Source organism: Euprymna scolopes, chromosome 26 (assembly GCF_053919585.1).
Source record: "Euprymna scolopes isolate OS-2025 chromosome 26, ASM5391958v1, whole genome shotgun sequence".
Classification (NCBI taxonomy): Eukaryota; Metazoa; Mollusca; class Cephalopoda; order Sepiida; family Sepiolidae; genus Euprymna; species Euprymna scolopes.
The window spans coordinates 990,458-1,016,694 of NC_136507.1; the positions used below are offsets into that span (position 1 = coordinate 990,458).

The 26,237-nt window shown below is 37.5% G+C and overlaps 1 protein-coding gene across 1 annotated transcript in view; it reads right to left on the bottom strand.

Moving 5' to 3' along the window:
• Positions 1–26,237, bottom strand: part of LOC145247883 (TATA-binding protein-associated factor 172-like) — a 303,920-nt gene that overhangs the window by 58,233 nt on the left and 219,450 nt on the right. Inside the window, exon 24 of the mRNA XM_080109494.1 lies at positions 952–1,082. Coding sequence (XP_079965620.1) covers positions 952–1,082 — 131 coding nt within the window. The remainder of the gene's footprint in view (positions 1–951; positions 1,083–26,237) is intronic.

The following is a 26,237-nucleotide window of genomic DNA, read 5'->3' on the forward strand; positions in this document are numbered from 1 at the left end:
AATTGTTTATAATCAAATTGGATGATCTTTCAGTCTTCTCTGGCTTAACTTAAGTTTAGATTTGATCAGTTTGTTGGTTTCCAAATCAGGTGTTCATGACTCTCTCTATTATTTTTTAAGCAACTTTTGGTGGAATTCCAATCATTTGCAACGGGGATATGCAACTCACTCTGAATACAGCTGCTGCTAGTTTCAGATTCAATTGCCGCTAGTTTCAGATTTAATATTCACAAAACAATATGTAATAACATGAAACATGATCAAGCCTTTCATTGACATTATTGACTACTTACTAGTGTTTAAAAGTTATGGATATCTGATCGAAGAAAGAAAAAGTTGAATTAACTTTTGTTGTTAGAACATGTTGTGACCAGTTACTTAGTAGGATCTGTCCTCTTTAAGGACCAAGGTACTGGTTGCAAATTGCAAACAACCAGAACATTTATTGCTTTGCCATCAGGATCCCATTTTCAGATATTACATTGCTATCCATGACCAATAATGGAGGCTTCTGCAAAACTGCAGTTAGCATTACAGCTCTAGCTAGCAGACTGATATTTTATTTAGAAGTCAGAATAATTAAAATCATTTCAGTGGGACAATTTTGCAAATATTTTGGATAACAGAAATATGGTAAGTAAATCTTTTTATTTGCTAATTAAAGTGTAAATCTATAACTTAGACATCTAATACCTTTTATCTTTGGCAAATTTCATTATAATTAGCAAGAGATATTGAAAAGAGAAGAAAATTGTTATACTCATGATCCTCCGGATATAGAGTAGCTAATGAGCATATAAATATAATACTTTATATGTCTTACTTTTCATTTTAGCAGAGATAATATAAGATCATCTACAAAGATTATATAGTACATGCTCACATTTATAATTTTTAATTTGTTTCTTATTACCAAAAAAAAAAAAAAAATGTAGAAAATGCAAACCATACCTGTAATGGGCTCAAATCACAATAATAATCTTGCATAATCTTAGGTGGTAAATCTTGTAAGACATCCTCTTTTAAACGTCGAAGAATAAAAGGTAAAACTTGTCGGTGAAGAGATTCCATTGCTAAAACACCTTCAAATAGAGAAAGAAAAAGGGTTTAAATGGAAAACAATGATGAAGTATCATTTCCCTCTCTTTTAGTTTACACCAATCTATTAACAATTTTTATCATTTATTCTTTTAACAGACATGAGTCGATGTGCCAAAATATTCTATTATTTGATTACAGATATGTTTTATGGCTGTTGGTTTGTTTGGTTTCATAATTTTCAGTATTCTTTATTTTATAACATTTATTTTTAAATATTTACACACAAAAAAATCTTCGCTGGGAATTTACAATTTTCCATGCCTCTGGAAAAGAAATGTTTTTTTTTTTATATCTCACCTCCGTGACTCCTTTTTCTTTTTAAAAAATTTTGCATGTTTTGGAATAAGACGGGTGATTTTCATAACAATTTGAACACTTAGTTTCATTTAAGCATTCGTCCTCTGCATGATTTGATTCCTTTATACCACATTTTCCACATGTCCTGTATCCTCTACAGATTTCTCTATGATGCCCAAATTTATGGCACTTGAAGCATCTCAGAGGGGCTGGTATATATTGTTAAACTTTTTCAATTACATATCTGATTTTGATTTCTTTGGGGATTGTAGGGGGTGTTATATGTCAGAATGTAAATATTTGTGGGTATGGTTTGACCGTTCCTTTTAATGTCAATTTGGACATGGTCTCTTACACCTTGTTTTTTAAGGATGTTTTAATTTCTTCAGATGTTGCTAAGGTTAAATTGTGCTTTCTTAAAATGTCTTTTGAGGTATTGAATTTTTCATGGGTGAATCCCCTACATTGCTAGTTGTAAAACATTTTCATTTTTAGAAGATTTTTAGCATTTTTATGATTATCAGAAGATTTTGCCATTTTTCATTTTTTTTTAACTGTCTTTGGCATGCACATTTGTATAAGAACTTTTTTAAAAATTATAAATGGTGATAGTTCACCAATTTTTTTTCCTGTCTAAGGTTTCTAAGACTAGGAAGCTTGAGAAAATTTTTATTTTTACGTATTCTGCAAAGTTATTTTTCACTGATATGGGTTCTAGCTCTCTGTCCAAGTCAGATACATCAATGTGCGTTCTTTTAGTTTTATCATTATTAATTAATGTTCCAGGTTTTTTGTTTGGTTTTTCAGATACCATATATGTTTATATCATCTTTCTTGCTTCCCACCCTCCTTGGAGCCCAAATGTGGGAAATATTAGTAGGGAAATCCATTCGCCCTTTTATCTCAGGGATACAAAAAAGATATACTCAATTAGTTGAGCTTGTGTCATAATTTTCTGATTCCTCCATTGATTTTGTTTTCCCAGTTTGATAGAAACATTGAGTAGGAAGCAGTTGTGTGGTTTTATCTCAATAATTGATTGATCTTGCCATCAACTTCTAACACTTACATGGTTTACCTGTGTTTGTAGTAAGAGTAGAAAGATATTGTATTATCTTTGGGCTTCATTTTTTGGATGTTGTGATAAATATTTAACAGTGTAAGTCTTAGGGCTTGACATAACTAGCTGATTGATTGGATTGGGCCTCTCTGTCCTCCTGTCTAGTCGAAATAAAGGCCAAAGTGGGGTGTTGCAAGGCCGCAACTTTTTACACTCAACCACCAGGATCCCATCCCAAGACATTACTGGACACTACTTATACCCATAGACAATCTCTTTGAGGGACTTTTACCCTCTGCAAGGGAGCAGTCGGCTTATTCTGATATCCTAATGACAGAGCTTAGTAATTTTGTGGAAAATTTTTTATGCTTCAAATTCTTGCATTATTTCTATTAATTCGTAGTGCTTGGTTTGGTTATCGTATAGTGGATTCCACCACTTTCGTTTCTGGCCTTGCAGAGCATGATTGAGCTTTTCAAGGGGAGTGGGTTATAATATTATTGTTCAGTATGTTTTAAGTCATACTGTCAGTAAGAGAGTAGAAGATGGGAAAAAGTGTGAGGGAGAGGGACTGTCATTTTTGTCTTTGGCTTTGCAAGATATGATCAGGTTTTGCAAAGAGATAAAAAGACAAAATTTCAATGAACAGTGCATTTAAGTCAGCAGTTCAGTATCTTCAGATAGCCTGATTTTGTTATTATAATACTTTCAAAATATTAATAAGAAAAAATAAGTGTTGGATATGTACAAAAAAAAAAAAAAAAGTCAAATTTATCCTTGTGAATCTACCAAAAAAATAGGTCAAGCTAGGTTCTTATTTGCTACTAGTACTGTGTAAATCTGTACTACTTGTTCCATGGTTGGACTGTCAGCAATCAAACTAACAAACTCATAAGGCAGGTGTAAAGTGGATGTGTGGGCACCCAGCAACACTAAAAACAAAATCTGTCAAAGGGTGGGTGAACTCCATAGGACATTCTGGGTGTATTTTCGGCATCTTTGTAACTCTCGTTTCTTCATTCTACTTTGTCTTTTAGTTCTCACATTCCATGAACTATGTTTCTAACAAAGGAGGAAAAATTGTGTTTCCCAGGTTGGTTGCAAGTAAATAAACAATTTACTCATTCTTTGTTCTGCTTTAAACTCCTCTGTTGTACTCTTCCACCTATTGCCATAATAAAACTCAAACAAATAAAAAACATAAACACAGTTCTTCAACTCCTATTATGGATCCCTACTACCAGGTCTCTTTTACTAACAACATTAGAGGTTTGGGTTTCAACCTTCCAGAGGTTGACAGCTATTTACTTGAGATCGAACTTGACTTGTTTCTGTATGAAACTGGCATTGGATCATAATTTCTGTCAATAACTTTATCAAGATTATCTAATATGGTTCAAAATACACCCTTCAAGATCATCATTGCATAGAAATATCTACAATATAGTAGGCCTTTATTTGTTTCTTTGTTTTTCTTATTAACAACATCTCTCATATCTTTGCTCTTTATTGTGCCTGTAAAGATAAGGTTACTGCCATTGAATTAATTTCTGAAAAAATTGGCAATATTCTGTTTATTCTTCTGCTAATATCCATTTCTTTATTGATTATAATGTAGAATGGCTAGTCTATTCCAAGACTGAAGGTTTTGTCATGACTTTTCCCTTGCTTATTGAATTGACTCAAATTGTTGACAAACTCACCCATATGCTAACAGACATTTGTCAAGCTTTCTTGATCTTTGTCTGACAACTTGCCCCAAACAATGCACATCTACTGTTCTATATGCTATGTAATCTTCCAATCATGTGGTTATTTTCATTTAAATTAAATCTTAAGGAGTCCTTTAATATCCTTTTCTACCAGAGTATATCAATACTCAAGGGCTGATTGGGGTAGTGTTAGATCTTTCATCTCTGAAATTCCTCTGCATTTCATTTTCGGAAAGAATGTGTCCTGTGTCTAATTTAGAGTTTTATACTCTCCCCAAAATTCCAACAAAAAACAAACTGTACATTCCTGAGAGTGCCACTGCTATTGCACACAAAAACTACTATTTCACCTTCATACTCTGGCCCCATCAGGAAGCTCTCCTAGACCATGTGAACTCAATAAGACCATCGATACAGTTCACAATGGAGAAAGAAAAAGATAACCAACTGGCCTTCCTTGATATACTCATATCACGCACAGAGCATGGGTTTAAGACATCCGTATATCGCAAGCCCACAATAACTAAACTTCAACTCCCATCACCCATACAGTATCAAACATGGAAACACACGCTGCTTACAACATCGAGCAGAAACAATAAGTAGCGACACCATTACATACCACCAAGAAATGGTCAGGTTGAAGAATACCCTCCGTCATAACAACTACCCCGATAGCATACTATCCACCAGACGTGCTAATAGTATAAGAGAGGAGAATGAAACCCAAAAACCTCCAACGGTCTGCCTACCATACATACGAGGCATCTCCGAAAAGATTCAGAGAATATGTGCTCCCTACAACATCAGGACGGTATTCAAGAGCAAGTCAACACTCAGACGACACCTGGTACGAGTGAAGCCCCGCATGGAAGAGAACATGACCAAAAACTGCATATTCTCCATCCCATGCAGTTGCAGAAAGGTTTACAAGGGTGAAACATGCCGCCCCCTTGAAGTAAGGGTGGAAGAACACCAGAAAGCGGTAACTAAAGGGGAGACGGAAAAATCGGGTATAACCAACCATGTCTGGATGGGATGAAGTAAAAATAATAAACAGAGAGACCCACTGGAAAGTGAGAAAACTTAAAGAAACAGCTCACATGCTTGGACATAACAACCTACTGAGCAAACCAAGCATAGAGCTGAATGCAATTTGGACACCTCTTATAGAGAGAGAAAACCTTGAATAACAACATAGGTTTAACATTAACAAAAACCAGCTAAGAATTGTCCCAGTGACATATGGCTGAGTGGTCCTAGACGTTGTATCAAAGTTTACAGTTACCCAAAGGTGCTGAGTTCAATCCTGAATGAAGGCAGTGAAAAAGTAACATTCAAAACAGAGAATCAGCAACTATGTCCCAAAGCCTAGCTGGAGTCCGAACACGGTACCTCCGTAATAATAATAAAGGGTTGGGTTCGAGACTCCTAACAAACGGTTCCCCAGTTCGATACAAAACACCTGACGAAGGCCGGAGGGCAAAACGGCCGAAACGTTGTGACAATAACAACCAAGATGAGGAAGTCAGTCAGACAATCTCAATCAATGAACTGCTATTTCAATTTATATCAATGAAATAGATACTTGAAAATCAAAACACCCTATGCCCAAACTGTTAAATTTGCTGAGCAGAGGTTTGATTATCAAGGGTTTTGGAAAATAATATATAAGACTTCTTTTTCAACCATCATTAATAAACCAGAGCTTATTCCTCAGCATTTAACAAAGCCAAGCTTTTTGCAAGGAGCTTCCTTCAAATTCCATCCTTTGCAATCAGTTTCCCTATGACTAAATATGCTCTAAGTGATATATGCATATTGCCAAACTTATCAAGAATCTTGATGTCAGAAAGGTAACCGGTTCTGACAATATTCCTATCATTGTCCTTAAGTATTTACTGACAGAATTTAATGCTATTCTTACAAAGCTATTCAATCATTGCTTAAAGATCTCACTGGGAAATTTCATTGGCTTAGTTAGCATTAAAAAATATTGATGATCAGTTTTCTTCATTTTATTGAGTCCGATTAGTCTTCTGTGCATCATAGTAGTGTTTTAACTGGTGACAAATGAAGTTGTCACTCACTTTAGCAAAAGCAATCTACTTAATGACAAGAAATACAGGTTTCATCATGCAAAATCAACTGTTGACATATTGTTTATAAACATTTTACTGTTGGCTGTTGTTTCTTTTCGTTTCATGTAAATTCCAAAAGGTTTTTAACACTGATGTATAATTTATATATATTTCATTATCAAAAGAAAATTTGTTATTATACAGATAGTTTTTAAATATGTAAATTTTTTTCTATACTTTGTATTATTGATATTGTTTAGAGGGATGCTATCGAAATTGAGAGCAAAAATTTTGTAGTGCATGGTTATTTACTTTTTTTGTAATTACAGTTGTTTTAATTCTATTCTTTAAATTGTTATTGAAATTGCATATAAGCAAAATGTACATATTCTATTCATTTTAAGTTTTTACTTTTTGCTAGACGTTTTATTCATGCAATAAGAACAATAATACTCTTTCAACTTGTAGCATGACATACAAATGAGATATCTAAATAAACACAGCAAATCTTGGGCACTGAATACTGCTGCAATTATAAGAATTGATATGTGATTAACACTGCAAAACAATGGCATTGCTGATAGGACGCATGAACACACTGGACAATCCAGACCATATACAAACAAGGATAAGATGCTTTGAAGTGCTGGCCAAAATAAAGGAACTAAAAGATAAACAAAACAAAGTGAAATTATTCACATTTTTCTTGCAACAGTTAGGTGCAAATCAATTCAGAAAGTTTCAACAATGGCACATCTAAGAAATTTGGAAGAGCTGACCTTTCAGGAAATTGGTGAGATAATAAAAAGGAATATCAGACCAAAGACAAAGTTCTAAGTTTCTGCAAATAAGACAACGCTCTGGTACAATTCATATGCTGACAAAGAAAGAGCAAAATATTGTTGTAATATATTGGGCAGACTTACACCACTAATCCTAATGGGACTAATTATAGCTCTTTACAACCAGAGGGTTTTTTCCGGTGTTTTATTATTGGAAATAATTTGTTTTTTTCCAGTGTTTAATTATTGGAAATAAACGGAGCGAGGTGTGGCCATTTTGGAGGCGATCTTAACACTCCTTGTTTGTAACCATAAGAATTCAGCTTTGTGTGTTTTATTCATGTTGTGTATTCCAGTAAGAACACATTAATTGGTGATGAAGCATGGATAATGTGGAGGAACAATGTGAAAGCAATTTAAACAAAAAACAAAAAAGATAAAACGGTGAAAACCCACAAACCAACGAATCATAGAAATGTGCCTCATCAGCGAGAAATGGAGAAAATGGTATTGGTAGGCACAATTAAAAAATGGGACAGTGCAGAAGAGGAATTTTCACACTATATTGAAAGAGCAAAGTTCTTTTTTGCTGCCAATGATGTATTGAGTGAAGGTAAGAAGCATACTATTTTTTTTATCAGTTGTTGGTGCCAAACATTATGCTATCCTCAGGGGCCTAGCTGAAAACAAGCCTGAGCAGAAAACGTTTGAAGAACTGTGTACTCTGATAAAGAGACACATCAAGCCCCCAACAAGATACATGAACGTTTTCTGTTCAACATGAGGAACAAATAAGAAGGTGCTGCACTGCGAAAAATGTCAGAGCATTGCAATTTTGAAGAAAAAGTTAATGAACACATACGTGATTGTTTGGTGGTGGGAGTTAAGGACAAAATAATGCAGAAGCGTTTGCTTGGCGAAAGGGTGCTAATGTTGGACAAGGCCATTGAAATAGCAGTGTCCATGGAATCTGCAAAGAAATATTCCAAGTTAATGCTGGGAGCATCGATGAGTGGAAGTGAAACGTCCATCCACAGGTTACCATTGAAAAGAGAGTGTTATCATTGTGGAAGCACTACCTATCAGGCTGACAAGTGGCAGGAATGTTTTAAATGTAGGTAGATCGGACATACTCATCAGAAATGTAGACAAGATGAGAGCAGGCCATCTGGTTCAACAACAGATGGGGAGGAAAGAAGGATGGTGAACAATGTGAAAGAGAATTGTTGTGCAGAAAAAATGGAAATAAATATGGAAAAACTATATCTGAACTTTGGACACTGCCAGTACTAGTGGAATTACTAATTAACCAAGTGGACACAGGAGCCTCATGTTCAGTAAAGAGCCTAGAAAAATTCAAGAAAATTTGCCAAATTCAGGATCTAAAAGAAAGCTATGTAAAGTTAAGAACATATACTGGCAAGTTAGTGAAACCACATGGGACCACAGACATGGAAGTAATGCAGGAACAGTTAAAGCATTGGCTACCTTTGCTGGTGGTAAAATAAAATGACTGAAACTGGTTAAATAAGGTAAAGCTAGATTGGAGAACCATGTTTCCTTTATATCAGGAAGATTCCCCTTCAAGGTTGGAAAAGCTTCTTACAGAATTCAAGTCGGTGTTTAGTGAAGAAATGGGGTGCTTAAAGAATTTTAAGGTGAAAATACCCATTGAGAAGACAGTGAGTCCCAAATTTTGTTGGGCAAGACCAGTGCCTTATACCATAAAAGCGGATGTGGAGAATGAGTTAGATCGCCTAGAAACCCAGAGATTTTACAAAAGAGTGGAGTACTCTAGATGGGCCACCCCTGTTGTACCGGTTGCCAAAAATGATAATGGTGACCTCCAGATCTGCAGAGACTACAAGCAAACAGTAAACCGAGCATCACTATGTAACAACTATTCCATACCTCGGACAAAGATATACTTACTACTTTGAGAGGGGGCCAGAAATTTAGCAAGCTTGACTTGAGCCATGCCTATCAGCAATTGGAATTGGATGAAGACATCCAAGAATTGCTAACAGTAAACACCCGCCAGGGATTATACCAGCCCACCAGACGACAATTTGAGGTGCACAGTGCCATGGGGATTTTAGAAAGGGAAATGGACAAAAGGTTGAAGAACATGTTTACCATGTAGATGACTTTTTAGTTTCAGGTCACGATGACAGTAGTCATCTAAACAATCTACAGAGTGTATTGGCTGCTCTGGATCAGGCAGGACTAAAATTAAAGAGAAGTAAATACAAGTTTCTCCTTCCTGAAGTAACATATTTGGGTTTTAGAATCAGTAAGGAAGGCACAGCACCTCTTCCAGACAATGACAGGGGTACCTCCGTTACAAAATATTACAGAATTAAAAGCCTACCTTGGGGTAATTAACTATTATCACAGTCATTTACCAAATTTATCAACAATACTAGAACTGCTCCACAGCTTAATGAGGAAAGGTGCTCCGTAGGTGTGGGGTGCTGGACAAATGAGGGCCTTTGAAGAAACAAAGAAGATGTGTTCTACACCCCTTTTAACTCATTTTGGCCCACCCAATCCTATTCTAATGAAAGTAGATGCTTCTCCCTATTGACTAGGAGCTGTAATGGCTCATAAAATGGTAGATAAAAGGGAGAAATCAGTATGCTAGATTTCACGAATGCTGTCTGAGCCAGAACGGAACTATGTACACATTGAGAAGGAGGGGCTGGTCCTGATTTTTGCAGTTAAAAAGTGACACCAATATTTGTATGGGAATAATTTTACTTTGTTCACAGACCACAAATCCATTCCTTCTCTTGTTGCAGCCCAGGTTCAACGCATCCCAGACACAGCAATAAAGCCCTATTTCAACAAGCAAAGAGTTGATGTGAAGATGATGCATTATTATGGGGAAGTAGGGTTGTAATTCCGGCTAGACATCGAGTGAAAGTTTTGCAGCAACTGCATCAGGCACACATAGGGATCATATGGATGAAGACCCTTGATTGGAGCTATGTGTGCTGACATTGAGAAAACCAGAAATGTTTGTGGAATCTGCTTAATCAAAGTAATCTCAGCAAGGTTCTCATTCATTGCTTGGAATATCCAAGTTCCCTATCGCAAAGAATCCACACAGATTATGCAAGTTCATTTTTGGGACATGTTTTTGATAGTAGTGGGTGCTCATTCAAAGTTAACGGAGATATGTATAATGAAAACATTTTCTTCAACAGCCACAATTGAGAAAATGAGAGGGATCTCCGCAACATAGGGACTACTGGTATTCGTCGTGAGTGACAATGGTCCCTGCTTTACAAGTCAAGAATTCAAAGCATTTATGGATACCAATACCAATAGAATTCAGCATATTTACGCAGCTCCTTACCACCCATCCTCAAATGGACAAGCAGAGCACAGTGTGCACACATTCAAGGAAGCGCTTAAAAGGATGCAAACAAACCACAAGGCTACACTCAAAACCAAGATTTTTATTCACCTATAGGATAACTCCCAACTCATCAATTAGGGTTTCTCCAGCTGAGCTGATGTTCAAATAGCAGTTAAGAAGAGCGTTTCATTTAGTAAAGCCAGACATTCGCAAAGCTCTGGACAAAAAAATGAAATGGAAAGGGGAAGCAAAGTAATGGAACCACTTTGTGAATTCAAAGTAGTTGATCATGTACTCTTGTAGAGTTATGGGTCTGCTCAATGATGGATTGAAGGTACCATTACCAGACAGTTGGTAGCAGTGAATTTTGAAGTAGAGGGATAGTAAGGAGACATGCGGATGAGCTGGTGAAACTTTCATCAAGGGCAGCAGACAAAGTGATGCCCGAGTTACACGTTGCAGAGAATCTTGAGAATTTTGGCACATCTGAAGTTTCTGGCACACCTGAAGTTCCTGATGAAAGTTTAGTACCTGAGAGCAAACATATGGGTGAAGCTGCAGGGACTCCCGCAGTGGTGGAAAAACCAGCATTGTCACCCATCCGCAGGTCAGGACGTATTCGCAGACAACCCACAAAATTGAATGATAATGTTTGTAAAATTGAAAAGTAAAATTGAAGGGATGTAATATATTGGGCAGAGTTACTTCCCTTACACCACATATCCTAATGTGACTAAAGCCCTTTACAACCAGAGGACATGGCCATTTTTTTCTGGTGTTTTATTATTGGAAATAAACGGAGAGAGGCACGGCCATTTTGGAGGTGACCTTAACTCAGTGTTTTATTCACAATTAATGTGTTCCAGTACGAACACATTAATTGTGAATTTGAAAAACTTGGTGATGTTAAAATAAACTAGAAAGATGAATCATAATAATGATATGCATAATTTTTGTTTTAAACATAAGATATTGAAAACATTTCAAATTATAAATTTAACACTAAAAACATGTATAGACTTCATGCAACAATTGGAATTAATAAACAAATATAACCAACAATCGAATGAAGCAGAATCATAGTGCACAGACAGGCACAAGATTTTATACCAGTTTTGTAGCAAACAGCAGGAAAAAAAATAAATGTTTAATGGTAAAACTTATTGTTTGCAAAAGTAAAAATCATGCCTCGAAAATGTTAAGGAAATGAAAGACTCACCAAACAATAATGAAGAGGTAGAAATTTTCCCCCTAAATGCACGAAAGACTAGAGAAAAAAATAAATGGGAAATATTTCCACATGCAGGTCAATATGGAATCTGACATAACTTTCATTCCAGTAAATTTTTAGAACAGCTGAGATTAAAAATATCAACCTTGCAATTAAAATAATTTGATAGTAACATAATTAAAGTATTAGGCAACTTTGAAGCCATGTTTGAAACTAAGAATCACTTTGAGATTATACTTATTACACTTATGGCATATATTAAAGATCACTTATTACTAAGTACAGATGTATCAAAAATTGACACAGCGAAATTAATTTGATGGAGTCAGTAGAAAAATAAATTGGATTACTAAAAGGCTATAAAATAAGCATTTAATTGAAAGAGAACTACCATCATAGATTTATCCAAGTAAGACGTTACCCATACATAGTTTACCTATTGTGGTGTAAAAGCTAAAAAAAATGATTCAGCAAGATATTTTGGAAAAGTTCAGTCAGGGGGAAACAATTGGGCACCATTAAAAAGCCTGATGAAGAGATAAGAATATATGGTGACTACAAAATTGTTTCCATTACCAAATATTGAAGCCGCATGAATTAATATAAAACACTTTGTGACAATCAAATCAAAATAGATAATAAATTTAAAGAAATTACAATACTGAACACCCATGCGGGATTATTGTAATGGTCTTGGTTGCTGTTTGGAATTAAAACTGCAAACTATATTTTTTTAAAAGCCATTGAGAAAATCTTATTAGGAAAAGTGGATAATGTAATAAAATATTAAGGCTGTACCAAAGATGAATCAAGCACTACAAGCAAGTTTGTTGAAGATTAAAATAGACAGAAATTACAGTCAAATCAGAAAAATTGTGAAAACGGAAACACCCAAACAAAAAAGAATTAGAATATTAAATAATTTCTATAGCAAATATCTTTCTAGAAATAATGAACTAATTGAACCAGTCGCTGAAATGTGTAAAAAACATATAGGCACAGAAAAAGAATAAGGTTTTCAAAGAATTGCAAAATGCCTTAACAAAGAAACTAGAAATAAGATTTTGAACCCCAAGAAAGATATTATTTTACCAATAGATACAATTAAATGTGTGATAACAGTTGTCATAGCTCAAGAAGGAAATCCAATCATGTATCTGTCCAGAAAGCTCATCAGCAAAATACAATTATTCAAACATAGAAAAGGAAGCATTAGGCAGAGTTTGGAGTATGGAGAAGGCACAGAATTTTTTATTAGGCAAAAAGTTTCTCTTAAAACCAAAACACAAGCCCCTGAAATTCTTATTCAATCCAAGGAAGGAATTACCCAGTGTAAAATCATGCCCTTGATTTTGACATTATGTATGTTAAAGAAAATACCATCTCAGATTATGCAAGTTAAGATTTCAGAGTATGGAAAAACGCATGAAAATTCAGATGATAGAATTATACAAAACATTTAGCAGAGAAATACAGAAAGACCCAATACTAAATGGAATACTTGAATGAATAAGATAAAATGTATGGAGTAAATGTGCTATAGTGGAGAGACCTTTTAAGGAAGCCAACATAAGAGCAGAGAGCAGCATTTTATATAATGCAGACGCATAGTACCATTCCAAATTTTAAAGAAAGACATAATTAAAGGTATGTACAATGATATTCATTGCAGAGTTGCTGCGATGCAAAGACGATTTCTGATAGGTTCATAAGAGTAGTAGTTGAGGGGCAAAAATCAGAAGCTCATAGTATTAATGCCGGTGTCCCTCAGGGGTCCATCCTGGGCCCAACTCTTTTCCTGATCTACATTAATGATCTTCCAAATCACATCCTTACATCATTTGTAGACATTTATGCTGACGACACTACCATTTATGCTAGCACATCTAAGACAGTAAACGACCAAGTTCTCTCCAATTCTCTCTCCTCTGATCTTGAGCACGTAGTACAATGGGGAAAGGAGTGGCTGGTTACTTTTAATCCATCTAAAACCAAGCTTCTCTCTTTATATCATCAACATTCTGATCCACATCTGGCATCAATTGAAATGAATGGCTCTCGTCTTCAGGAGGCCTCAAGTTTTGACAAGCTTCTGAGCTTGACCTTTACTCCTGATCTTAAATGGAACATGTACATCAAATCTGTTGCCAAGGCCGCTGGAAAAATGGTGGGATCTCTCTATTGATCCGGTAAATATCTCACTGCTGATGCTATTCTCTATCTATATAAGAGTCAGGTACGTCTAAGGATGGAATATTGTTGCCACATCTGGGCAGGAGCTGCTAGAAAGGACTTGTCCTGCCTTGATAGAGTTCAAAATAGACTTCGTAGCCTCGTAGGAGATGTCCTTTTCTCTTCCTTGCAACCTCTATCTCACAGAAGAGATGTTACAAGTTTGTCTCTGATGTATCGTTATTTTCATGGAAGGTGTTCAACTGAGCTTCAATCTATGGTCCCCCCTCGCCAAACTTTCACAAGAAACACTCATCTAGCTGTACACACTATCAATAATTCCCCCCACTCTTTATCTGTGCCTAAACCTAAACGTAGATTCCATGAACAAAGCTTCTTTCTTAGAACTGCACGCCTGTGGAATTGTCTTCCGTTTTCCTGCTTTCCGGCTGACTACAATATGGTTGTGTTCAAGTCTAACGTAAATAAGTTCTTGATTAGCCGTTCTATATAAGTTACCAAATTTTCATTACTAATGATTACTATATTGTCCAATGTCTACTGTACACTCTTTAACCCTTATCCTTGAGTGGCTTCTTGGCCTTGATAAGTGGGGATGCCTATGTAAAAAAAAAAAAAAAAAAAAGATTGAGACTACAGGCTTAGTGATTGGAGTATTGTAAAGGCGGAACATATAAGATGTCCCAAATGTGCAGAAATCAAAACATTTTGACAAACCAAATTATATATGTGGCCAAAAGAGAGAGTGTCATGGATGAGAGTTCATATGGACCATGCATATATTCGAAACATTGATTTTTTTTTTTTTATCGCAGTAGAATTCTTCCTGGATTAGCCAGAAGTAATAAAGGTGAAGTATGAAAGCTACTACTTTAAACAAATATTGAGAACAATATTTGCAAAGACAATGCACCGAAATTCTGCAAGGAAAGCTTCATATCTTGGTTAAGGAAAATAGGGTGTATACAATACAAAACGTCCCTATACCATTTTCAGTCAAATGGCATTGTGGAGAAGATGGTCCAAACTGTAAAAATGGGCTTAAAGGCATTTTCACTTTTTTTACCAGAATACAGAAGTGTACACCCCTACTTTACTCTTAAGTTATTAAATGATTCCTCATTTGGATAGAAAGCATAGGCCATCAGAATTAATGCACAAACACATTAGTTCCAATAACCATATCATTTGCTACAGAGGAAAAAGTTTTAAATAAAATAGAGAAGCAGAGCCAAAGAGAGCAAAGTTCATTATACAAAAAAGATAGAACACGGCTGTACTAGAAAAAAAAAAAAAAAAAAGACAGCCAATATTAACTCATGCTGACCAATTTAGAATCAGGGTTAAGCCTGAAGATATCGAAATACTCGAGAAGGAATGAAAAGAAAATGAGCAAGAGGAACATGAAACTGAACGAAATAAAGAAAGTCTGCACATTCAAAGAGATGTAGCTTGATATGTAAATGAGATAGCTAAAAAGAGTAAACCTCAGCATTTATAGTCATGAGGCTTGATACATGATTAACCCTTTATGACCTTAATTATGATGTAGATGATTAAAAAATATTTGTTAGTTTTAGATGTACTGAATGTAAGCAATGGACAGTTGCAATCTGAAGGTATCTGGCATCTAGTCAGACATGTTTGAATCAATTCCCACTTTATTTATGTCGCTATATTCGTTTATTTATGACTGAACAAATTAGTTCAATCAGGTCATAAAGGGTTGATACAACAGAGCTAATTTCTGAGTTGCTTGTGTATTAATTATATAGTATATGTCCCAGACAACCTGTCAATAAATTAAATGTTATTGCTATCCAACTGCTTCTGTTGTCCTTTTTCTTTCCAACACACAATATATTTGTTGATGAAACAAAGACACATGCATGTATTATCAACGATAATACACAGATGAACAATAGCTACAATGTGCACAGAGAATAAACATCTCAAACATGTAATCAACTACAATAATAGAGTGGAATACACATATATTAATTATTTTATTGACTTACTATACATTACAATGCCTACTAAGGATATTCAGGTTTAATCATTTTGGTCATCTTAGATATATGCATTTAGTGATGTAAATTCTATTCCAAACTGAAACATAAATGAAAAAAAACTTGCATTTTTTTAAAGATTAAAATGTGACTGTGTAGAGTTTAAAATATTCAGATGTTTAGCACCTGGTGATCGGTCATCTTCCTCTCACTACAGATCAATTAGTCTCCTGTGCATCATGAGTAAGTTGCTGGAATCTGTTAAATAGAGAAGTAGTCAACAACCTCAGCAAAAATAATCTTCTTAGTGACGTGCAATATGGTGTCCATTCTGCTAGATCTACAACAGATGTGCTAATGGTTATATCTCATAGAATTAGTGAATTTCTTGACAGAGGCTTCCGTTCTAGGGCAATTGCTCTTGACTTAAAGGCCTTTGATAGGCATAAAGGTCTACTTCATAAGATATTCAGCTAAGGTATAGTGGGAAATGTTTTCTCAATTATTAAATCACTTCTGTCAGATAGGTTCATAAGAGTAGTGGTTGATGGGAAGAAATCAGAAGCTCACAGTATTAATGCTGGAGTCCCTCAGGGGTCTATCCTGGACCCAATTATTTTCCTGATCTACATCAATGATCTTCCAAATAGCATCCTAAGATTATTCATTGACATTTATGCTGACGACACATGACAACACATCAAAGGCCGTAAATGACCAAGTCCTCTCTGACGCTCTCTCATCTGATCTTGAGCACGTGGTACAATGGGGAAAGCAGTGGCTGGTTACTTTTAACGCATTTAAAACTAGACCCCTATCTTTACATCATCACTGCTCTCATCCCCATCTAGCATCAATTGAAATAAATGACTCTCGTCTTGGGGAGGCTCCATGTTTTAACAAGCTTCGTGGCTTGACCTTTACTCCTGATCTGAAATGGAACACATACATGAAATCTGTTGCCAAAGTCTCTGGAAAAATGGTAGGATCCTTCTACCGCTCCAGTAGATATCTCACTCCTAATGAAATTCTCTACCTATATAAGAGCCAGGTACGGCCAATGATGGAGTACTGTTATCACATCTGGGCAGGAGCTGCTAGAAGCATCTTATCCTGCCTTGACAGAGTTCAAAATAGACTTTGCAGCTTAGTGGGAGGGATGTCCTTTTCTCTTCCCTGCAGCCTCTTTCCCACAAAAGAGACGTTGCGAGCCTGTTTTCATGGCAAGTGCTTGTCTGAGCTTCAATCTATGGCTCCCCCCCTCTCACCAAAATGTCACGAAAAACAATTGTCTAGCCAAAACCACTATCAATAATTTCCCACACTCTTTATCTGTGCCTAAACCTAAATGTAGATTCCATGAACAAAAACTTCTGTCTTAGAACTGCACGCCTGTGGAACTCTCTTCCATTTGCTTGCTTTCCAGCTGACTACAATTTGAGTGTCTTCAGGTCTAATATAAACAAGTTCTTGATGAACCGTCCCCTTAAGTAATCCAATTTACAAAATTTCCACTACTTACAATTACTATGCTATAATCCCATTGACTAATGTATACCCATTAACCCTTATCCCCGAGTGGCCTCCGGGCCTTGATAAGTAGTGACTCCTATCTAAAAAAAAATGTGACAAATTCAATGACAGATGAAAAAATATAAGCTTTGTTATTACTGTAAATGAAAATCCTCAACTAAATAACCCCCCCCCCTAAAAAAAGAGAGAGAGAGATTCTACTTTTCTTTTTTTTTTTCTTTTAGATGATTATGTGTTAACATCCTGAAAAACTTTGAGGGTGAACAAAGAAATTGTTTTACAATTTACTACTAGTAATAATAATAATAATAATAATAATAGAAATAGTAATAGCAACAGTAATACTACTACTAAGACTAACAATAATAGCAGCTATCTTAAAAAATGGCTGCAAAATTTTAGCAATTAGGTTTTCAAAGTAAAAAAAAAAGGACTCTGCTCATATCAGAAAACTATTTGTAAGTTGAGAGATGATAACCAGTTTGTATGAAAAAAATCTAAGACAATGGAGATGAACAAGAATTCAGATATGGAGAAAATATACTTGGATGGCAAAGTTATTGAGATCGTTGCAAAGTTTTGTTACCTTAGTGATATCATTGAAGAGTAAATGTCAGTGCGATTGCAAGAATTGGGATCAGACCAAATTAGTTCAAGTAATATTTACCATTACTAATCAACAGAATATAATGAATATGAACCAAAAGAAGAATCTACCAAACATGTGCACCAGCATGATGATGGATGGAACTGAAACTTGGCCAATGAGGATTAAGAATAATATAAGAATGATATGATGGACGTGCAATGTGAGTCTTAAAGAAAGGTTAAAATCTGATAGCCTCAGGGGAAGATAAAATTAGACTGTATCGAGCGATGTATGTTAAATTGAATATGTGTGTGATTTTATATACATTTTTTTGTTATTTTGAAAGTGATCAAAGTATAGATTAATGTTTATATGTTTTATGGTTTCAATAAATACACACATATTTAAACACTTACGTGGCAAAATTTTAGTAAATAATGAAAAACAGTTAAAGATTAACATGAAATATGGCAGATTCCTAAATCTTTATGCAAAAAATCAAAAAAAAAAAAAAAAAAAATCATGCATCTGATAAATGCATTCTTATTTTGTCTTTAATAATTTTAAAACAAATAAGGATAACTTGAGTTCAAAACAATCTCACTTTAATTAAAAACTTTCAAAAAGAAAACAATTTAAATCAAGTTCAGGTGTTTTCTCTATTTACTAACATTAAAATTAAACCTACATATCCATTTCGTTTTCAACATAAACCTTATAAATATCCCAGAATAAATTAAAAGTACCTGGAATCAGATTAGTTATCAAATTTATAATTATTCCAAACCTGACGATGTGAAGAGAGAAAAATTAGTGCAGAAAATAATCATCTGGAAATTTCTTTTAACATTTTTTTCAGTTCAAATGAAGAAAAAAAAAATGCAATCTTAAAATACTTACATACATACACGCACACATTATATAAGGATGGGGCATAAGTCCTGTTACAAAATTTCAGAACTATTTTTTATGATAATATTAAGATAAATTTACTATTTTATTGTTATTATATGATAATGTAATACATGATTTCTTATGTTCAGAAACAAAAGATACTCATTTTTAACAATATCTGTTGAATTGAAGAGAAAATTCATTATATACCAGCAAGAAAAAGGACATGTGTCGATCAACAATTAGGGAAAAATCTCAAAATTAACAAAATTTTCATGAAACAAACGATTGATCATTAGCTGGAATAGACAACAATCCCTGCACCTCAAGAACACTTAAACTCAAAAAAATGTTAGAGAAAAAATCAGGCGAAGTCCAAGGAAATCTATGAGACAAATGGCAAAGAAGCACAAATGTTACCAAGAACTATGCGAACAATATATCGAAGTGACCTACAGATGTCATCATATAAGTTCCAAAAGCGACAGCTTTTCTCTGCATTCATAATTTCAAAGAGACTCATCAGAAGTCGACTTGTATCAGAAAGGGCACGCTATCTTCAGAGATAAAAAGTTATTCTCACTTCAACAGCCCCATAATTATCAAAATGATGCAGTCCTTGTGAGACATCATGAGGCAATGTCTGATAATGCAAGGTTTTCAGAACTCAGAAATCAGCATCACTGAAAAGTTGGGCAGTCATTTCTGAGAAAAGAATATATCCACTTCTGTTTCTCTCTCAAGGGATCAAGACTAACAAAGCATGTTACATTGAGGACATTCTTGAAGGTGCACTGATCCCATGGTGTAATTCTGTATACGGCGATGACTCTCCAACAAGATAGTGTGATAAACCACACTGCTCATGTAACAGTGGTGTAGAGAAAACTATTTGTCCTGAATCAGCAAAGAAGAATGGACTCCCTCATCACTTGATCTTAATGCCCTTGATTATTCTTTGTTGTCAACCCTGGAGAGTGAAGTCTGCTCTGTGCTGAGCATGCGCAGAAGCACACAAGCGTATGAGTCGGGTCTACCTGCAGTGAAAAGCGAACTCGGGATCTTTTGATTACAAATCAAGTCTACTAATGAACTACACCCATCTTACCCCAAAGTGACGATTTAGTTTCACCCAAACAAGCTGATAAGTGATTCGGGGGTTGAAATACAGTGCTTTGATAACATGTCTCGTGTTACTGCATTTCGTATTGTGGCGTGTTGATTTGGAAAGATTGTTCAGTGCTGCTTGGGAACATGCGTGTCAATTCAACGATATTGTTTGAGATACAGCGTGTCAATTCAGCAATAGTGTTCGGAATTGTGTGGACAAATTTATTAAGGACCGTGCCATCACTTGTGTCACAAATATATATTTTTTTTTCTGGCGCTCTCTCTCCCTCATGCAGCGACAAGCTATTTCGGCCATCATGACCTTTGTCCCGAAGCTCATACCTGTATTTGATGGCAGTGAACCTAGAAAGTCAGTAGTAGAGTGGTTGGAGAAAGCTGAACTAATATGTCAGCTGAGTGGGGTGAAGCACATCAAGTGCGTCATTCCGATGCACTTGTCAGGCGGTACATATGCTGTGTACCAGCAATTAAGTGATGACAAAATGGGCTGATTTTGAGTGTATAAAAAACACTGTTCACAGCGTTTGCTTTGGATCAGTTTGGAAGCAGTTTGCAGCACACCACTTCCAACCAGGTGAAACAATCGACGTATTTTGGCAGAACTACGCAGGCTTGTGGTCCTGTTTGGTGGCATATCGGATCAATACCTTCAATGTGCATTCATTGCTGGAGTGCTGAAGCATGCAGAAGACTTGTTACGAGCATCCTCCCAGATAGAAAACCTAGATCTATCACATGTGCTGGCACATGCTTGTGCCATTTTAAAGAACTGCACGGGAGTTCCACAGTAAACTGCATTAACAGCACAGTCAACACAAATTACACCTAAGGAGACAGACACTTCATGGCGGTGTTACAAGTATAATGGAATGATAGAGCAAGCGATTGTATACAGGATAGTGCGACGGGAAGAGATGTTAGTGTCAAGCCTCGACAACCTACTATGTGTTACCAATGTAAGCAGCCAGAGCACATTGGTAAATTTTGTCCGGAAAATGAGCAACAGGACGAGAATTCAGCACCAGTCTCATCCCCCAAACTGGTTTAAATGGCGCATTGCTGGTTATCACTGTTCACATCAATGGACTCCATGTACAGCTCTAGTGGATACTGGATGCACACAGTCACTGGTCCCCAAGTCGTGTTGCAAAAAATGAAAGAGGAAAGTGACCCTGGTGCTCATAGCAAATTGAAGCACACTTAACTGCTGTGGAATAGGAATGGTGCAAGTGAATCTTGGTGCAACGCGAAGCATTAGCATAGAAGTCTTAGTTGTGGATGGATACTTCCTGGGATTTGATTTATTGTTTTGACTGGACACAATCAAGCGACTGGGAGGAGTAGCTGTGTCTAGTGAAGGTGAGGTGACCTTTCCACATTTCAGCAAGAACAATTTTGCTGCTATCACCATCAGCAAGCCTGACTTTGCCGCAGAGTATGAACAGAACACTCGGAAGTGGACCACACCGTGGAAATGGGCTGGCAACCAACCTCCACTTACGTTGAGAAATGACCCAGCCTTCTGCAGCCAGCAGGTCAGGCAGTTCATGAAGGAATGGGGAGTGCGGCTGCGACTGCAGTGTGCTTATGTGCCATCTGGCAATGGTACTGCTGAGAGGAGCCATCGCAGTATCAAAAGAATCGCGACAAGGAAGCAATACGCCATTTCAGAAGCCGTATATTGGTACAACATCATGCCAAAAGATAGTGTCTCTCCAGGAACAGCACCTGCAAATGCAATATACCAATATAGAGTCCGAGAAAAGGGAATCTACCCCAACAGAGAAGTTGCCAACGAGGAAGGACAGAGGTCGTACGCACCAGGGGAAACCCAAAACCATGCAGGAGGCCAAGGGGGAGGAATGGAGCACGGTAACAAGGCGGAAACGGAAGCCCACAATCCCATCTGCCACTGTCCCACCACCAACCCAACAACCGAGGCAGCAACAACAACAGCAGCCTCCACAACAGCCACGGCAGCAGACACAGCAGCAGCAGCCGAACCAGCCACAGCAACAACACAGCCGATGCCACAAAAACAGCAGCAACAGCCTGAACAGGAGCAGCAGCAACAAAAACGGCCGCAGTAACCAGAGCAGCAACAGCATCAACCAGAGAAACAGCAATTAGAGGAGCAACAACAACCAACGATCCCCACACCAATTGAGATGGGGACCAAGCGAAGAAAACACTGCTCATCTAGCGAGAGGGAGAGGAACTCAACCTCACCACTCCCCGATTCATTCGAAAGAATAAAAAAGAAAAGTAAAAGAAGAAAAGGGGAAGAAAAGGCAGCCCCCACTCCCTGCGACCAGACATCACCCCTAACAACAACACAACCCACTTCCACCCCCAAACCACATACTGCATCTACACTAGACACTGCACCAACACCAGACATCGCACTAACACCAGACCAATACCAGACACTACACCAACACCAGACACCATACAGACACTCGTCCCCACACCAATGCAAATTGAGCTGCAACCCCAGAAAGAAAAGAATGAACCTGAGAGGGGGAGAGACCTTTCAGATTCCCTCACTCACGGACTTACTCCAACAGGGACCCTTGCCCTTGAAACGAGGGAGGAACTTTGTTTTGTAGACCGCCTGTCTGTGGCAACGGACTTACCACACTGGCAGAGAAAAAATTTAAAACCTCTGCTGGTCTGCCAACAGATAGGGGAAAAAGACATTACTGTCCCCTCTAATTTCCCAAATGCCCCACTGCTAACAACTTTCGTCAGACTTCCAGAGGCCTGCAAAACCAACGTGTGGACAATGCTGGAGGCTGCTGACGGACTGTTTCAGGAATTGAACTGATTAGGAAAAATGACCCTTCCCTTGAGAAACTCGCAAAACAATGCAAGGGAAGGGTCCCAGTGTTGGTTCATCCGTCACTCTATAGGGCCTTTAAATTGACTTAACCTTTGGACTTCAGCAGCATTGCGAGAGAAGGTCAGGACATGAAAAACCTGACCACCTTGAGCATTGCATACAACGTCGGTGTCCTTTCCCTGGCGGACTTCGGAGCTAAATGTAACACACGTTAAGGTAGGTATCATGGCTTTAAATTTGGCTAGTCTTTGTGATCATCAGGTTGGGCGGCTCGCCTCCGGCATGACCTCTTGTCCCTGGGAGTGGATGTGGCTGCGATTCAGGAGACACATTTCATTTCTTCTGTGGGCTGTCAGATGCTGGCTCGAGATTTTGAGGTTTACTCAGCATATGGCAGCTCGCGGGAGAAGGGAGTCTCCTTGCTAGTTAAACAAATATCGAAATATAATACAGTGCCATTAGCAAAGAAAAAGTTACCTATGAAAACGAATCTCCTAAAGTAAACCTTGAATAATTATCTAAACTCGAATGTAAGTCAATATTAAGGAGACTTTACAAATTGATAATAGTTAATTATTGGATTTTAATTAATTATAAGGTGAAACACCAATGATTCAAACTCGATAGATAACGACAAACTTGGGAGGGGAGATTATCATCAAAAGTGTCCTGAATTATTAACTTAGCACCGGACTTACTACTTAGATATAAATAAATCACTTGTACCCATTCCCCTCCTACCCCCCCTTTTTTTTTTAAATGGAGAGTAGATAATACAGTGGGTGTGTTATTGGCAGCTCCAGTAACTCTCGCTTCTCCTTTTTTGTCCCTCAGTCCTCATTCAATGAGTGATTTTTCTGACAAAGGGTGAAGAAAAAGCTGCTTAAAGGTCGGTAGTACTTGGTGACCAGTAGTCTGAGATGTCGGAAATTTTTCTGTCTCTGTCTGTCCTTGTGGCCATGTCACTAGTAAGGGTGCTGGAGGTAAACGTTTTGTCTGGGCTGACGTTATCCGCCTGATAGTCAGGTAGTCAGGGACCCGAACCTTGGATTAACCACTAAGGAGGCTGTCCTATCAGCAGGTGCAAAGTACTGGGACTGCTGTATTGCCATTTGGTGAGTGGATCTGGACCATGCAGTAGTCTCTGGTGGGGTCTCTCGATGCCATACTAGTGGGTAATTGTTACGGCTTTACCTTTTCGTGTGCTACAAAAAAAAAAAAAAAAATTTCCTGTCTTTTTCTCTCTTACTTTCCCTCTCTGTACTGCCGACCTATTCCACAAATCCCAAAACCTCAACATGAAATATCTCCAGAATAAAAACTCGATTAAACCTAGAGCCTCATCTTCCAACGTAGACCCCTACTACCAGGTCTCCTTCTCCAACATCAGGGGTCTACGTTCCAACCTTCCAGAGGTTGAAACCCAATTACAGGAGACGAAACAGAGCCTATTATTTCTAAGTGAAACTGGAATAGGGCCGACCACTTCCCTAGATGAGTTCATAATTAATGGATACTCAAATTTAACATCTAAATCTGACCCCCAAGATCGTCATGGGCATGGAATATGTGCCTACATTAAGGATGGCTTCCCGTGTGGCAGGGATATCTCTAGAGAAGATCCTAATTTACCCTATATGTGCTTCAGGGTTGCACTTGCTAACACCACTGCATTTAAATTTGCCCTCTATCGGCCCCACAACAGCGGAGTTACTATCTTTGAGAGCATATCTGAGAAAATAGACCACATACTGTCTACACATCCCTCAGCTAACATTCACATCTGTGGTGACGTCAACGTCCATAACTTGGAATGGCTGACCCTTTCAAATTAGACAGACGATGAGGGGAGGTTTTGTCATGATTTTGCCATTGCTTATGACCTCACTCAGATTGTTCGCAAACCCACCCGATACACCCGGTCAATATGCAAGTCTCCTAGACCTTTTTCTCTCAACTTCCTCTGAGCTATGTTCATGCTCCGTTCATTCTCCTCTAGGATCCTCTGACCACTCTGTCGTATCAGTTAAGATAAAAACGAAATTTAAAAAGTCCCCAGACGTACCCCACCACCGTACTGTATACCGATACTCTATGGCTGACTGGGATAGCTTCCGTACATTCATATCTGATTTACCTCTGCACTCCATGTTTAAAAAGGAAGTGTCCTCTATAGTATCAGATCTGACCGAATGGTTAATTGTAGGCATAGACCAATTCATACCATCTAAAAAATTCCAACAAAAATCTAACAGCCAGCCATGGTTCTCCCCAGAATGTGTTGCTGCTATCGCGCACAGAAATCACTTTTTCCATAGCTACCAACATAATAGATGCACTGAGACTAAAGCTGCTTTCAGGACTGCCAGCAACCACTGTAAAAGAGTAATAAAAAATGCAAGAGAGCTATATGCCCAGTCTGTTAAATCCAAGGTAGCTGATCAGCGGCTTGGTTCCCACCAGTTTTGGCAAATAACAAATAGGATCCTGAACAGAACTGTGCGTTCTGTCCCAACCATTATCAATGGACCAGAGGTCATCTCGTCAGCGTCAGACAAGGCCAAACTATTTGCCAAGAGCTTTGCAGCTAATTCTACCCTATGTGACGAAGGCCATCAACTCCCCATATTTCCTCCTATAACACAGAACAAGCTAGGTAACATACAAATATCCATGCATGAGGTCGCCAAGCTAATCAAGAACCTAGATTCCAGTAAAGTAACTGGCCCTGATGGCATCCCAATTATAGTGTTAAAAAAGCTTCAACCAGAACTTGCTCCCATACTTACGAAACTATTTAAGCGCTGCCTTAAGGAGAAGTGCTTTCCGATTCCCTGGAAGACCTCATCAGTTTGCCCTGTATTTAAGAATTCAGGTGATAAGTCATCTCCCTCTCAGTACAGACCAATAAGTCTTCTGTGTGTTATGAGTAAGTTGCTGGAATCCATATTAAATAGAGAAATAGTCAACCACCTCAGCAAGAATAACCTTCTTAGTGACACACAATATGGTTTCCGCTCTGCAAGATCTACCGCAGATGTGCTGACGGTTATATCCCACAGGATTAGTGAATCTCTTGACAAAGGCTTCCTTTCTAGGGCAATTGCTCTTGACATATCAAAGGCCTTCGACAAGGTATGGCATAAGGGCCTACTTCACAAGATTTCCAGCTACGGTATAACTGGAAATGTTTTCTCAATCATTAAATCATTTCTCTCCGATAGGCTCATAAGAGTAGTGGTAGATGGACAAAAATCAGAGGCCTGCAATATAAATGCTGGAGTTCTTCAGTGGTCAATCCTGGGCCCAACTCTCTTCCTGATCTACATCAATGACCTCCCTAAACACATACTTAAAATCATTCGTTGACATCTATGCTGATGACACGACTATCTACGGCAACACATCAAAGACTGTA